This window comes from Gallinula chloropus (genome assembly GCF_964237585.1).
Source record: "Gallinula chloropus genome assembly, chromosome: 1".
In the NCBI taxonomy this organism is placed as follows: Eukaryota; Metazoa; Chordata; class Aves; order Gruiformes; family Rallidae; genus Gallinula; species Gallinula chloropus.
The window spans coordinates 124976118-124992644 of record NC_140085.1 but is presented as its reverse complement, the minus strand read 5'-3'; the positions used below and the strand labels follow the sequence as shown (position 1 = coordinate 124992644).

General features: G+C 35.5%; 1 protein-coding gene across 4 annotated transcripts in view; it reads right to left on the bottom strand.

The window, feature by feature from the left end:
* The window catches only part of DMD (dystrophin), a gene marked incomplete at its 5' end in the record, with an annotated part of 1290802 nt that overhangs the window by 390872 nt on the left and 883403 nt on the right, over positions 1-16527 (bottom strand). For all 4 annotated transcript variants that reach the window (XM_084279200.1, XM_084279202.1, XM_084279199.1 and 1 more), the window contains one exon: positions 7323-7487. In XM_084279200.1, coding sequence (XP_084135326.1) covers positions 7323-7487 — 165 coding nt within the window. The remainder of the gene's footprint in view (positions 1-7322; positions 7488-16527) is intronic.

Here is a 16527-nt window from a genome sequence, read left to right as displayed (position 1 = left end):
CCATTAAGGAGAAAATGCAGAAGCAACTATGCCTTCCATTATAGCAACATTTGCCACCTACTTACGCTTTGATTAGCTGACAGAATAAGCTTGTGATTAAAGATAACCACATTATTTTCAGAACCACAAAAATAATTGCTTTGACCACAACAGTAATTGCTTTTTGAACTAATACTCATTAGATAGATACTCTATATTAGTTTCTTGTCTGAATTAGAACAACAGTACTAATGGTTAACAAACAGAGTTAGGATAAAACCTGATTACTGCCTATGAATGCAGTATTGTAGTTCTCTTTAGTTTGGCAGAAAAAGCAGTGACAGAAGGATGAAGCTAAACAAACTCAACCAAGGAAAAGCATGCAGGTTTAAACTCAACTCCTGAAGTAGTTTAACACAAGATGTGGATGACTGTATCCGGAAATAAGAACCTAGTGTTGGTTTGGTTTGTTTTCAAAAACGATGTGCTGCTGTTCAAGCAGGAAATAATTCAGAAGACTGAAAGGATTGCTTTATAGAGCAGGTCTGACTGGATGACCAGAGCAGTACCTTCTGACTTTGTATCAAAACAATTATACTAATTCTATGCACATCTCAGAGGTGACAAATAGTTGGCTGTTCAAAATCAGCTGCAGGGTTGCTGTATATCATGTATTATCTGTAACTGTTTCCATATAACAGGTCTTCCATATAAAAAATTAACATTTCAACTGTATATGAGGGCCTGCTTTAGGGGTCTTTGTTTATATCATTAATTTATGACAAGAATACCCAGGAGAAAATTTGTCAATGGATGTCTAGGCTAAAAAGAAAAGCAGAGACCATTGCACTGGAAGTTTGTGCATGTCTGCACCTCAGTAACTGCTACACAGCTTGCACTGCTGTTAGCCTAGCATCTGTGCTGTTAGATATCTCCCTCCCCGTGTATTTCTAGCCCAAAGAATTGCCAAAGTACAGTGGGAAATATATCTCAAAACCCCATGAAAATGTCACTGACTTGAAAGCAGCAAGGCTTCCCTCAGGGACTCCAGGAAGCAAACAGAGGTGGAGCTAGTGCTGTTTGGATCAGGATTCAGACAGATTGAGAATGTCAAATAAAGCTTCCTTAATTCAAAATTCATTCACTAAGAAAGTATATCTCATATCATCCATGTTATCCAGAAGGAACCCAGGTTTGCACTGAGAGAATATGGTTGCACTAGAAGTTGAAAAGCAGCTATTTCTTCCTAGGATTCAAGTTTACTCATGTGACTATGGGCTCTGGCAATGCAACCAGTAAAACTGTTAATTTCAATGCTCAGGAGGAGTTAAAAATGCACATCTTTAAACTGTGGGATTGTCAAAGAATAAACTGTTCAGGAAAAAAAGTTGTTCAACATAAACTGAAAGCAAGACCAGAAAAAACGGGCTTCACTTTAGCCACACATCACCTGTATGGGAGAAGTACTAGTGGAAATGTACCAGCGCATAAAAGCAATCACATGGTAAGAGCTGCACTTCAACATGCCTACACTGAAGCTGCCCATTGACATGGTTATATCCAGTGGGCTCTAACACCAATAACCTAGACACCACTGCTGGCAGAAGCTGTACTGTTAAGTATTTCAATCTTCTTCCATGTTATCACACATCCTCTTTGCGCCCTTCTGTAAAATTGGAGGAGTTCATCCGACTAAGGTTTGTGAAGTATGAATACTATGTGAGGTATGAATACTAAATCATGCAAAACAGCTATCAGAATGAGAATAATTCCAGGTCAAAAAGCAAATGCACTGAGAAATTATACTGTTAGCCTGGAAAACTAGAAAAGTCCTTATAAAAAGCTTATAAAAGTTACAGATACATGAGAAACTACACCCAAGGTCCACTGCAAACCTGGAAGTGTTCCCATCACCTGGACGTGTGGTAACAAGTAGTAGTAAAGCAATTCTTAGATGTACATTTCATGCCTTCCCTGCACATATATGTAAATACTTCATAGGAACAGCCTGTATTATGCTTCTATTGAGAAGTGAGATTATGTCAATGTGGTAAAAAATATTCGACATTTAAAAAGAACTAAGATCTATCCTAATAGTTTGAATTGGCAGCTTGAAAATATATATTTCATTGTTCATTTATTTGGACTTTGTAAAGTGTTGGGGTTTTTTTATCTTTATTTATAGAAGAAAAATATAATTACATATTAACAACATGAGCAACGCAAATATTGCTTCAGACTATTTTTTCAAAATCCTGTGATAAAGAATCCTTTATTTATGAAATGAGAAAGGAGTGAGTTATTAAAGCCTACTTGGGATTTTGGAAGTAACCACTAAAAATTACGGTGCCTAACTGAAGGCCTGGTTTCTAATTGAGGCACTGCAGATTCTAAATTATGACTGAGAAAACTATGAAGACAAGTTATATTAGCATAAAATATATTAGGCTTTCCTGAGCCATGCTATATTTTTTTTAAGTAGGCATACAGCTATGATAGTTGAATGGGGTGAAAGAACACAAAATTTTTACTTCAGCAGGGAATGAATTTTATAGTAAATGCTGTTATAAATTACAATATATTTCTTTGGACTAAATTTTTAAGTGTCTTTTATTCAGTTTCATAGTGTCTACTTTTTTCTTAACATTTTTTCCTGCTTTTTAAACTGAAATATGGATATACTTTAGAATCTAAGATGTTGCCTTAAGCCTCAAATGACACAAAGCATTCCAGTGACCATAGGACTACTATGTGCCTCAGCATTTTCCTTGGCCACCACAAGGTCCTACTTCACTGTTGTGTACAAGAAACGTGCTGGACTTGTCCTATCTCCTTATGACTGCATCTTCTCATCTCATTTCCTAACTGCATTGCAACAAAGAAGAAAGCAGCCTGTTCCACTATCTACTTTTGTACTAAACTATGGGTACAAGTCTAGGAAACAACTTGCACATCATGTTGTGCAAGAACATGCACCATGTCATCTGTGTTAATGTAATGACAACAAATCACTTGGGATTTTGAAACCCAGGATGTAGGTAGGCTGCAGAGCATTAGTTGGACACGATCACACTCAGTGGCGGTACCAGTTTGGATTCAGCACTGCAAGGAGACGTACAAGGCCAGAGCCATAAGATACTGCTCTTCAGGAACTGAAAAACTAAATGAAAGATTTTAGCATTATTAGTGATCCTAATGGCCTAAGAGTGAGTTCTATAATGTCCATAACTTCTTGTTACATGGAATTACATAGTCAGCGCCCTGGCTAAAGATCATACAGACCCACAAGGCTATGATCTGAAAGTACAAGGGGACAGCATGACTAAGTCAGTGACACAGGATGAACCATGCCAGTAACACTGATCCTTCCCTTTCCATGTAACTAGTTTGCATCCTTCCCTGAATTGTTACGTGATGCCAGGAACAATGAACTAAACAGCAAGAGGGTGTGCACTCAAGCTCCACAGCATGACTGCCCACACCATTACAATGGGAGCCTTGGATCCAGCACAGGCCACACCACACTATCTGAGACAACACCCAGGCATGCACAGGGATTGACATGAGCTACCGATGCAGCAACAGGCAGTTAGGATGCAACCACGTCTGGAGGGGAAGAGTGTTGCTGAGAGGATGTTAACCATGCAGCATCAGTTGACCGCTAGGTCAAAAAATGGTCCTGAACACTTTCTAATTTACTAAAGTAGATGTAGTCTTAAGAGCTCTAAGAGGATTTTCAATCTCTCTACCTTCTTTCAGTCTTAAAAGTCTTACTGTTTTGTGAGGGTGTCTCAAATTATGCAGTAATTTCTCCTTCGGTTGCACCTTTGCTGATCTCATAATTATTTTTCTTCCACCATTAAAGATTAACACTGCTGATGCTTTTATTTCATCTTTCCTTCAAATAAGTGGAAATGGAAGGGACTTCTCACCTATTTCTAATAGTTGATCTTTGCACAGGTGGAAAAAAAGAGTATGAGCTTTTAAATTAGTAGTACTACACAGAAATTGCAAGGTAAGATGTATTATGCAAGTGAAATTCACAGATATTCTCCTTTATATATTTATTATGCATGCATTATATAGATCAATATTATTTAAAAGGTTAAATCAGAGTATCTGATAAGGACATGCATTTATTATATCCCTTGATTTATGGAGGAAACTGATGCTAACTATCAGATTATAGCTGCATGCCAAAAGTAAAGGTTACTACAGTTTTGAGAGAAATAAATCACTGTATTTAGGAAAATTCTATCAGAATAATTCTAATTGGCATTTTAGATGTACTTTGGTTGCTGTATCATTTTAGTTTCAGCTGCTACACATTTCTGTAACTGAAATTTGCTACAGATAAATAGAAATACAAGAACCTTGCTTTAGAACAGGCACATTATTTTAACACAAGATTTCGAACTCCCTATATATTCATTTCAACCATGCACATACTATTGTCCTCTTTCTGTCCCTACCTATCCCTCCACCTTCTTCTACAGCCAGAAAATTTCGGACACTCAATTATTTTGTGGCTTTTAAGAGGTGAATATCCTTACAGCTCTTAAAATCCATATCCAAATCCTTGCCACTCACATTAGTTTTGAAATTATTTTCCCAAATAAGTAACTTAAATTCTCTTCTATCTCTTTTGCTTTTAACAGCTGGGGAGGAATGAGAAGAACATTCCTCTGAAGACAGTAACAGTATGAAGAACACTGACAGAAATTTCATAAGAGACAGTGCCCCCATTGAAATAAAAATTGATTTTTTTAAGACTTTATGTGAAATCCTATAGCACAAACAGTGTGGTTTTCCTGATGACTTACATGAGGCTGGTCTTTTTCACTCAAGTGCCATATTCACACATTTGATTGTCAGTTTTAAACCTCTTCTTCATACCTTCCTTTGGATGTTTTTAGAATATTCATAAAGACATTTTTGTAAATTTCTTATCCTATCTATTTTCTAAAAATATTTCAGTAACCTGTTCTATTAGGTGATCGTCAGAGCCACGCTTGTTTCTGAACAAAGAAGTTATGAAATTCTATTGAAGAGACTCCAATGCTCTCTAGATACTGGTGAAGTAATTAAAATGGTGTTAGAAATGCTGAATATTTATACAGTACTTGGGAACTTTATTGCTTACACCCCCTTCCATACGCCATCAGGTGTCCTTATTTTTTAAAGGACACATTAGCTATACAGGATAGTAATTTAAAAATGCACATAAATATAATCAAGTCAAAAAAGACTTGAGAGCATGTGCATGCATGTTTCACCCAATGTAGGAAAGCCCATTAACATTTGTCTAAAACACAGGGTTGAAGTTGAGTATAAAATTGAATACAGTCATGATTAGATTCCTTAGCTGAGGCATTTTTGGTGTATGTTTTCTCATGATTCACAGTCTCAAAACTCTTAGCATGCTTATTCTTAACCACAAAAAAAAATGTAAGAATCTAATTTGCCTTTAGTGATAGTTATTATAGTGTCTTTAATCTAAGAGATTCTCACTTTGAAGAAAATTAGTTTGGATAAACCATCAGTCAACAATATTTTCAGATTATAAACCCATGTCTTTTAAAGGCAATCCAGATAGATAGCAAGCAGATAAAAGCTGACTCATCTACAATGAAAACTGGTCAAGCTTTATGAAAGAAATATGGTTGGGTCTCTCACAGAAAGTTTATTTGCCTTTCTTTGGAGCACTTCACTCTTCCACTACCTTGATAAAAATACCACGACTCATCCCACTACTTTATGACTTCAGATTTTTTTTTTCTTATTTTTTCAACATTTTTTTAGAAATATTCCTTCCACATAACCATAAGAGGACGAAAAGAGACAAACAGAACATTTCTTTCACAAGCAGTTTGAAAAGCAATACTCTTATAATTTGTAGCAATTTAGCCCTGCTTTTATTTTATATACACTGTAACGATAGAGTCATTCTGGAAAGAAAGAAACAGAATAGAAAAAGAAGAAAAAAGGGATGAATAATCTTTTTCTTTTTTTTTTTTTGTTAAAATACAGGCAAAAAGGATAGATAATTTTCTTGAAAGCAAAATTCCATCATCATTCAGCATATATACAGACATTTGCAAAGAGCTATACTAATTTTATCTTTTAAAAAGGAAATGAATGTCATTGCTGAACTCAATCTGTCAATTACAGGACTGCCAACAGGATTTGAGATTCACTGTTATATAATGTGACTGTATCACACAAAAAGAGTTTTGGCATTAAAACAGTTCCTTAAAAGAAACTAAAATGAATTTAATAAACATGCTCAGAATACCACACATCTTCAGAAACAGGTATTATTCCATTCCAGGCAAGGAAAAAAAAAAGTTTTAAGTATTCAGGTTTTTTCTTTTTTTTCCACTGAAAACTCTACAATCAAAATCAATACAATTTGTCTATTTCACTTTATCTAGATAAAGAAAATACTCAGCTACTATAAACCAAACAAATTTCATGGATTTCAGTAAGCTTTGGAATTTTGAATAGTTTCCCAGTTCATGTGAAGATAAACTCATATATATTTATATAGAGAGAGAAAACGTGCAAAGCCAGAAGGTCTAAGTATACACCCAGCAGACGTGTTGGTTCTAATCAGTATTTTCCATCCTTAATTTCACTGGCCTCACCCAAGCCATAAACAAGCATTTTTTTATACCTAAATATGTATCAAGGATCAAATTACAAATATTTTGCTTGCACTGAGTTCAAGAAGCAACTCAGTCTCATGATCTGACTTGGCTATCCCTGTGTGGAGCCAGGAATTGGACCTGACCCTCCTGGGTCCCTTCCGGGTCAGGATATTCTAAGATTCTATGATTACTAGATGATCAGCTTTATTGATTACTGAAACATTACTTGTGCAGTTAGATACCTTTGCTTACAAAGAGAATTGTGATAAGGCCCTAACTATCCCAAATTTCATGTAGTCATATTACCTTGAACAAAATATCTTTAAAATTATCACACATTGATATTGTTAGCTCTGTATTAAAATCCGTGACGACCTTTTAGGCTACTGTTTCTTGTATTTGATATGGCAAAAAATAATATGTTTATATTTCATCTAGGAACAACTGGTTCTAAAATGTTCTGTCATCAGAAACCTTTTCACAGAAATTAAAAATTCCTGATTTCATAGGACTGTGAACTTGTGAGGACTATTGCTGACTTCTGTCTCAAAACTATGTTGTTAATACAAATTATGCAGCTGATGTTGCAGCTCACTTTTTGACTACTAGATTATATTAAACATATTAAAACATCTATATATTTATTCTATGTGTTAAAATATTCCATTTTAAAAAATAATCAGGATATTTTACCTTAATATCAAAAGCTCCTGGCTGGCCCACTTTGCTATAAAGCTCCAGCTGGTTCTTGACAGGTGTTACCCACAGTATCACCTGGTTTAGTTGTTGATCAAGTTCGATGAAATCCTTTAGCAGAATCTCTATTTCTTTTTGTTTTTCTGGAAGATCTTTGGACACCTGAAAAAGATAGTAGACGCCAGGTTTTAATGGGGGAATAAAGGTAATCTAATGGGAAGGAAAGGGTAGATCTACTGATCGAATTATTATGGTAGGTAAAACTATGGCTGGCAAAACACTGTTTCCTAAACAACCCCCCCCTAAAAAAAACCAAAAGACACAACACTACCATCACACTCTGCAAAAAAAATGCCACCAAAACAAAACTAACAAAAACCCCAGGCTTTTTTAAAAAAAAAAAATAAAATACCACCATTCTACTCATGGTACATCATCGAAGTTATCTCAGTATATGAAACTGTTGTAAAGGTCAATTTTTAATGATGAAAAGCAATAGCAAAAATCTGAAATTGATATAACCTTTCTCCACCTCTTGAATCTAGATATTTATAAGCATGTGTTTTCTTACAAGGTGTCTATATTTGCTAGTTCTGTCCAAATATGCATGAGCAGATGCGTACAGTGAAGAAAAAATACATCATCAATACTGATAAGACCACTTGGTTCTTCGATTTGCATTCAAAGCAGTCAGATTTTTAACTAAACACATTCTTCTGTGCCAACATTATTAGAAATTAAGAATCAGTGAGTGGTATAGTTCAAATAGCAGTGAAGCACTTGGAGTAAACACAGGAACAGGTTGAATATTAAAGTAAGCCAACACAAAGCTCAATGCTGTCCTTCCCAGATTGCTTTCTGTAGCCAGAGAGGTGAGGTGCCACTGTACTACACAATGGGTAACATTGCAAATATACAGTAGGGAAGAAACCACCTGTACTTTAATAAAAGAACTATTCACCACAGCAAATACAGGACCTGACAGACAATGGTAGTTATTAAAATCAGGCAAGAAGCATGGTTAGTTTTCTATACCAAGAAAAGTTACATTTCCCAAAAGTTCATGGGTTTTAAACACATATTTTTACTAAACCAACACTCTTAAAAACAGAAAAAAACATGAGGTTTCTGATAAAATATAAGCAGTATTAAAGGAAGCACTTGTATCACATTGCCTGGCTACAGAAGTATTACTGCTGTCCACTAACTTCTCTTCCCTAATGATGAGACAATAACTCTAAACCCACCAGAGACATGAAAGTAATGAACGTTACCAAAAAAAACCACAACAACAACAGCAACCCCACCAAACAACAACCACCCAGCAATCAAATGAAATCAAACACCACCAGCTGAGAAAATAGGAACACAACTGTCTCATGACACGTACATTTCTTTACAAATTTGGTTTGAAAATACCAATTTGTTGGTACTCAAATAAAGCCTCTATATATGCTCTGCTTGTGATTTATTAGACTGTACATAAGCGATACTTGTAATTCAAGAAGTTGCTTTGCCACATGTTAAATTATCTCCATTGTTCGCTATACCCACCCCATAATATCCTATTTAATAAAAACTGATCCATGAGTCAAATTACTTTTTCTCTTTCTAATCTTGTTAAATATAATAAAAAAAATCTGCTTATCTGCTTTTCCAGAATGGCCCTAGATATGAAAGAAAACAATTAAAAATGCATTCATTTCCCTTATGTGTTAACTCAATATCTATGCAGACCTTGGCCTAATTTCACAGAAAATTAGTTCCATCTTTATTATGACTTGCGAATGTTAAACTCCAATGTTTAGAAGCTTTAATGTTAATATAAACAAGTTCAACAGACATACTACTGAAAGCAAATAGGTAACCATAGGAAGATAAAAATCCATAGCGACTTCTGAAGATCTGAAAGTTAATCTGCTTCCGATCAACATTAATCAACCATAGTGGATCTGTCCCATGACAGAAAAATAAGAACTTGTACAAGTTGGTAAGGTTGGGCTTGTTTTGGGGGTGAGGAGGGAGGCAGTGATTGTATACTAAGTTACACTGAGAAAAAGAAATGCTAGATTTTGGTGACACACTGTACTTCAATTGACTGTTTTTTAAAATAACCACACAAAAAAAGAAGGCAAAATAAAAGCTACCTATAGTGAGAGGAAAACTGTGATATAAGTAAACACAGCCACCTCTTATGAGTTGACTCCCGTGCTACAATTATAATGCAAACACAGAATTGTAACATTTTGAATATAAAAATAAAAAAACAGAAATCTAGATCGATATGAATCAGCTCATTATATACAGAAATCTGATATCAACTACTTTTGTCACAGAGATAAAAAGAGCAATAATGAATAAATAAATTGCTTTCCTCAAACACAGGTTAGGGTTACGGATAAACACAGAGAAACATTCAGCAGGGCATTCACCCTGTTAAGATCCAGGTAATGTGTAGCCACTGTGTGGGATTCAGATTCTTGGTCACCTCTCCACCCTGCCCCTCGGCCCCCCCTTAAGTTCTGGCATCAACCTGTCAAGCTGGCTAATCAAACTAGAGCCCAATGAGTCTAAGGTAATTGCAAGTTTGCCTATCAAGCCAACATACTGCTGCAGACGGTGTCCTGGGGGACCGCTTGTTTCCTGAAGTAATTCTGCAGCTCACCAGAAACACAATTAGGAAAAATCTTCATGGTATATTGGACATGATGATGGGGTATCATATTTATGTCCTTTTTGTGGCACAGGAGAACACAAGGAGATGGGGCTCTCCAGATTCTTCCCTACCTTTTTACATACAGTCTTTCAGCTTGTTATTCATATGTCCAGGAATTCCACCCCTGTAGTGGAATTCAAATGCTAGTGGGACCTACAGCCACCCCATTGCCCTGCTGCTTCTAGACTCTATGAGCTCTTGGGTACCTCCAAGGATAAGTAAGCAATAATTAGTGTCCCACTTTGGTTCTGTCTTCTACATTTTTTTTCTTTTGGTCTCCTTCCAACCCCATCTGGCTCCTTCCCCCCATCAAGTATCTACACATTTTGATCCCTTTTAATGTCTTATCTCTTTCCCAACTGTTTAAGAAAAACAGATCAGTTTTATCGGGGAGGACTGATGTCCTTTTCCAGGTGGGAAGACCAGTAGGAACATTCGCCGTAAGAACAGTAAAACCAGGGCAAACACATGAGATGCTTCCCTTCAAATCTGCCTACAACTGAACACAGGTCTCATTAAAGAACATTATATTAGGCTGGCAAGGAAGATGGTGCAAAAGTCAAAAAATAGAAGGAAGGACATCTTCAGTTGGAACATCTTTCTAAAAATCTATCTTAGCCTTTTGCATACAAATTAAGTATTTTCAGCTTTCTCTTATTTGCCATAAGATCAACACAGAAAACATACCTTGGTTTGCAAACAAAGGGAAAAAAAATTGCCAGTGCAAAGGACAACTGAAGTACAGATTATTCCTTCAAAGAAAAGAAATTTTATTTCAACATCAAAGGACCATACAATTTCAATGATATATGTCAAAACATCAATCTCAAAGTATGTGATGCATCTAAAATTTTGTACTTTAGTTCAAGTGTTAATTGAGTTAGACTAATTGGAAGCTAGTAATAGAATAACAGGAAAGATTTAAGCTCTAAATTAGGAAACAGTAAAAGATCCTCCTTTTACAAACTAACAGTGGTCTTCACAATATTTAAATTTTATTCTAGTCTATTCTACTTAATTTTATCAGTCCATTTTCCACTTATTTAATATTATGTGTTCCATTTTCTGAACTTTCCATTACAATGCTAAAAAAAACAGAAACAAATTGCCAGCATAGAAATGTTAACATCTCTCAAAACATGTGAATACCCTGTGAAATTTTAGAAGCTGTCTATTTTCAAAGTCTATATCTTTGTTTAAATATTCTCATTTCTTCTCTAAAATTACTTGTATTTCTTGTTTCTAGTCCATCTGAACTTCATGTCATGGGTGATCTTGCTTCATAAAATGTCTTAATGGCACAGTGTTGCATTCTTTCCATTCCCATCCCAATCTTTTTTTGATTTTTGGTGCACAACAATACATGTATTCAGCTTGGAAGTACTGATCTCCTTGGTCTCTTCATATGTTCCAGTTTTCCACTGGTATTTCCTATTTTAGCTTTAGACAGTTATTTTTCCGTCTATACACATAGTTGTGTGCATGCGCTATAGGATCAATTATTGCTGTGCAGGTGGAAAGGAATATCAATTAACATGATAACAGTAAGTATAGAGGGAGGAAGAAGTTGTATGAAATATGTCACCTGATGTAAAATCATATTCTCTGTCCCTGTTCTGTTTAATTCCTTATGAATATCCAGAAAGCTGATTCAATTAAAGCAGTATCAATGACAATAATAGTTGTGGAGTTATGCTTCAATCCTGTAACTCAGGGACAATGCTCAAAATGAAAGAGTTGAAAATAATTAGGTAGACAGTAAGAAAGAACAAATGAACAATGGGGAATAGTTTTGCAGAGGTCAGAAATGTTATTGCAAATGAATGAACTTGATAAATTATATTAATAGGAAGGCATCATTATCATTATCAGCAGCTGCCACATGATAAAGTTAAGGAAAGCCACCGAAATGACTTGCATGCATTATATTTCAAGTGACTGATGCCTAATTTCTAATATTTCCTTTCCCTATCATGAGCAATGTCAAGGTCGTTTCCTATTTGCTTAAAACAGCCAAAGAGAAGAGAACGCAGTTATTACCCAGTGGCTTGGGAATACAGACAAGGAGATGCATCTCCCCAGCATGTCATTTGTCAAAAAAGTATATGGAAAACTGTTCTAATGCTGAGTGGAGAGAAAAGAAATCCCAGATTCCAACATTTTTACCGCAGTGGAAATTCGTGGGTTCTTTTCCACAATATTAAACAAGGTACTCCTTTCTCATTCCTTTTCTTACCAGCCTCATAATAACAGAGCAGCACTTAAATGAATCTGACAGTGGATGAAAATTTAGCTTTCTTGATATGCATAACATTATAATAAACTGCAATGAATATGTGCAAAAGTATGTTGTGATGAATCTGTGAAGTCCATTAACAATGTCTTTCCTGTTCTCCCTACTTGGGAAAGTCCTCTGATATAAAAAGCACATTAAGAAAGTGAACTTCTAATCTAAAAATCATTGATAGCATCAGGTTTGTAAAAATTGACAACTGTTTGCAAACAGGAAAAGGAAGAAGGTGTAGCTTTCCATATGAACTGCTTTCCTTACTAAATGTAAAACAAGCAGCAGCTTCTGCTTTCCTGTTCCATTTCAGCAAAAATGCAAATATTAGGAAAATGGAGAGAGATGACTACACCGTAATCGACATAAAATGGGACTGCAGGCAGGTTTTTATGCTGTCCAAGTCAGTGCTTGGATAATAAAGAAGTAAATAAAGCTACAATAACTATTAGATGCAAGCTTCAATCCAGACTTATTGATAAATCATAACTGACACTTCCATAACACTAGGATGATGGTTGCATAAACCAGCAGTTCGTACAGCCACTGTTCAGAAAGTTTTATCTGCTTAAAATCACCATCCTTAAAGCATCTACATACAAAAGAATGATTTAAAATAGAAGGGGGGAAAGTTAATTTTTATGCATCATTTCTTCATGAAAAACAATCAGTGTAAGAAAGAGTTTCATATAAGTTTGGTTTAGGATGCCATTTAGTTAATTAACCGAGCCATTTTCATTAACAAACTCAATATTGACTTTAAAGCAAAAATCTATGCAGTTTCTTTAGAACGATGAATATTTATGAGCCATAGTGTCTCTGACATAGTTGGAGTAAAGACTGTATTGTTAGAGGAATATGAAAGCTGGCTACTAAAAATATGTATAGAATATAGCTAGTGTTTCATGTTTCCTTTCAAACCTTACAAGACCTGACCTTGGCACATAGTTTTGTCCTGGTTTTTTGTTTGGTTTTTTTTTTAACTTCTTAACAACATATTTGTAATAGTCTCAAGTTTCATTTTTATTAAAAATCCCTTTCCCCCACCCTCGTCCATGCATAAGACTAAAGCAGCCCACAGATCTACTGCACCAAACAATTTTCTGCTTCATCTGGCTGTCTAGCTTTTTGAAAAGCAGACAAACATATCCCCCACCCCAATGGTTTGTTTTGTTTTTCTTGCATGGTAATATAATTGTATGTATCACAGTCTTCTGAATTCCTGTATGCTTTTTTTATATTTAATATTTATAACTAATTGTCATTCATTCTGCTCTCTACTATCTCAGTGACTCTCCTTTGTCAAGGGCATTTTTGAGCACAAGACCGTCCACCTTAAATCTTTGCTAAACAATCTAGACCTCAACTTTATTTTCTTATCTTTGTTCCTTACCAACTTCTAGAAATATAAAAGCAGCCATACAGGAGTTACAGTGTGATTCCTGCAGGGACTCTTAATGAAGGATCTTCTGACAGGAAAATGATTTTTAAATACAAGTGCAATGCCCTAGTTGTTCTTTCCCCAGTTTACAGAAGATAATACCATACCCATCCCTCAGGCTACATGCAGTCTGTAATACAAGCAAACTCCAGTGTGTACCCCGCAGTACTAATAGCCTGTCTGAATAGTTTCCTTGAGCTTGTCAGCCCAAGTTTTCTTCCCATGGAAAGCAGAGCCTGACCCATATGTTAGGAGGGTAAAAAAGACCACAGTACTATCACTGGACATGATGTTACAGTGTCCCAGGGAAAGATGTTCATTTACAGGATATAATAAACCCCGGCTGATGTGATTAAGCACAATCTCTTCTCACGGTCTGGCAAATCACAGTAGTCCTATCTCCAGCATTTGGTCTTTCCATGTGACAGAGCTCTTTCTGACTGTTGTTTCATCTCACTGTCCTTTCCTGCATCCCCCCACCCTTTTTCCCTAAAATTGCACATTATCCGATTGCTTTACTGTCAAGACCACTCGTGCCTGGTAGTGAAAGCTTGACTTCCATGCATAATCACCTCACAGTGGCAATCAGTCAATAGCTAAACTAAACATATCAATACTGTCTTCCATGCTGTTGCCTTTGCCTCAGAGGCTTCCCAGAAGCATTCACAAAAGTGACGTGAAACTTGTAAAAACTCTCATCTGCCAGAATGCCTGACAAGTAAAACAAAGCCAAAAGGCATTGGAATGAAACAAATTACAAATATTTATACAACAGGTAGTACCTTAAAATGCAAGCTATAAACTCGTTCCTGGTTTTGCTCAGGGAGTTCTCTACAGGAATGAAAAAAGTAAAACTCACAACATTTTATTTGGTAAAGGAAATGGGTATAATTGGATCTGAGATTTTTACCCAGCAAAAGAAAATAATTATCAAACCTCAATTTCTGGTTATAAGCTACATAGAAAAGTTAGATAATAAATTTATAGATAAATTGTATTATTTCCAAAGTGAATAAGCATGGATTCTTTTGCATTATCTTAGCATAGTGTAGATAAATTACAATGGGTTGAAATTTTGTCTGTACCTGAATATTTCTATCATATCCTAGCAACAAAGAATTCATTCTGATAAAAAGTATAGAAAAAAAAAATGTTGGCAGTCCAATTCAAGTAAGTGATCTTGACTAACAAGTACTGACCTGATGCCTGACAGATAAAGACTAACAATGAACTTGCTTTTCTTTTCAGCTGTTCTTCAAGAATTACTTTGCTTAGCACTTTGGAGAAGGTGACAACCTTCATTTTGTAAGAAACATGCAGTTCATAGAGAAGTTGAGAGTGTGGGGAAAACCTATAAAACTGCTCAATGTACAATTAAGTTCAGTATCATAACAAGCCATTCTCTGGGTAATGATGATGGTGACTTTTTGAAATGGTGTTTTAAAAACAGCTCTGAGAAAAGTGGCCAAAAATGGTAAGGCAAGAGGAAAGGAAAAAGGAAGGGGAAGCTTTGCTTTAAGGTTCTTACAGACTACTCTGGGAATTTTAACTATATATGCATGTTGCAGTAGAGACAGACCTATATAATTAAAGCATAATGTTTATCTTGTAAACAGCAAATAGTAAACCATTGATTTTTAGGTCCTTACAGTCTTCCTTACTAGAAATGCATGAAACGCCTGACATACATTGTCAGTCTGTCTTGGAACTGAGATTTAAAGAAGCCCAAACCAATGCCATTCACTCGAGTGTAACATTATGTGAAACCTTGTTCTCTGTACGTGAAATCTCTCTCGAATACATGGTTGTTGCAGTGTAGAAAAATGTGCAAGGGTTTGCCTGAAGTGCCTTATTTGAAGTCTGGTAATTCAGCTGGATCACTATTACTTCAATGCATCCATCAGCACAAATGTCTTGACAATTATTACTTTTTATATTCAAAGTACTCCTTACATAAATGATTAATATATTCCAGATTCATATGACAAACATGAATAAAAAGTAATTTTAAAATGGTCAGTAAGACAGTATGATATATAAGTATTATGTATAATAAATCATGATTTTATGGTCTTATTAGCTAGTTTAGACTTTTTACCCCATATGATTGTGTTTCATACATATTTTTGTTTGCTTAAAGTTTTCTGTAGCAAGTAGATCAGCAATGTGGCCTTATGAACATATCTGAAGGTTTTGCAATTCCTATGTACCCCATGGATTATAATTAAATATTTTGTGATGTCATCCATTCAGCATAGTTCATGCTTGCCTTTTAAGCAGATACAAAATAACTTTGAGTTCACTATAAATTAGCTATTTTACCTTTACTGCAGATACTAGTTTGGAATGGCCATAGAAGAATCCTGCTACTATATGAATAGATATAATAAGTTAAAAAGGGCACCAGGAAAAGATTATGGGCTAGAGAAAAAGCTAAAGGGTCCTGAGCAAAATAACGAGATGATCAGCTCAACTTCATTTCCTGGATCAACAGGACAAACTTGTCAAATAGGGATGGCATCTATCATACTGGTGAGTTTTAAGGAGTGAGGTGAATCAGCGCTGACCTAAGCGACCTGACATTAATCTCCACTGAGACCAGAAGTAAAAAACATTTGAGAATCTATTACAGATCCCATTCATGTATACTTACAAAAATAATCACTATACAATTTCCTGGTGGTTCTGGGGTAGCAAATAATGAAGAAAAATTGAGTTAGATACTACAGTGCTGAGTGATATAAAGACAAGCAAACTAACT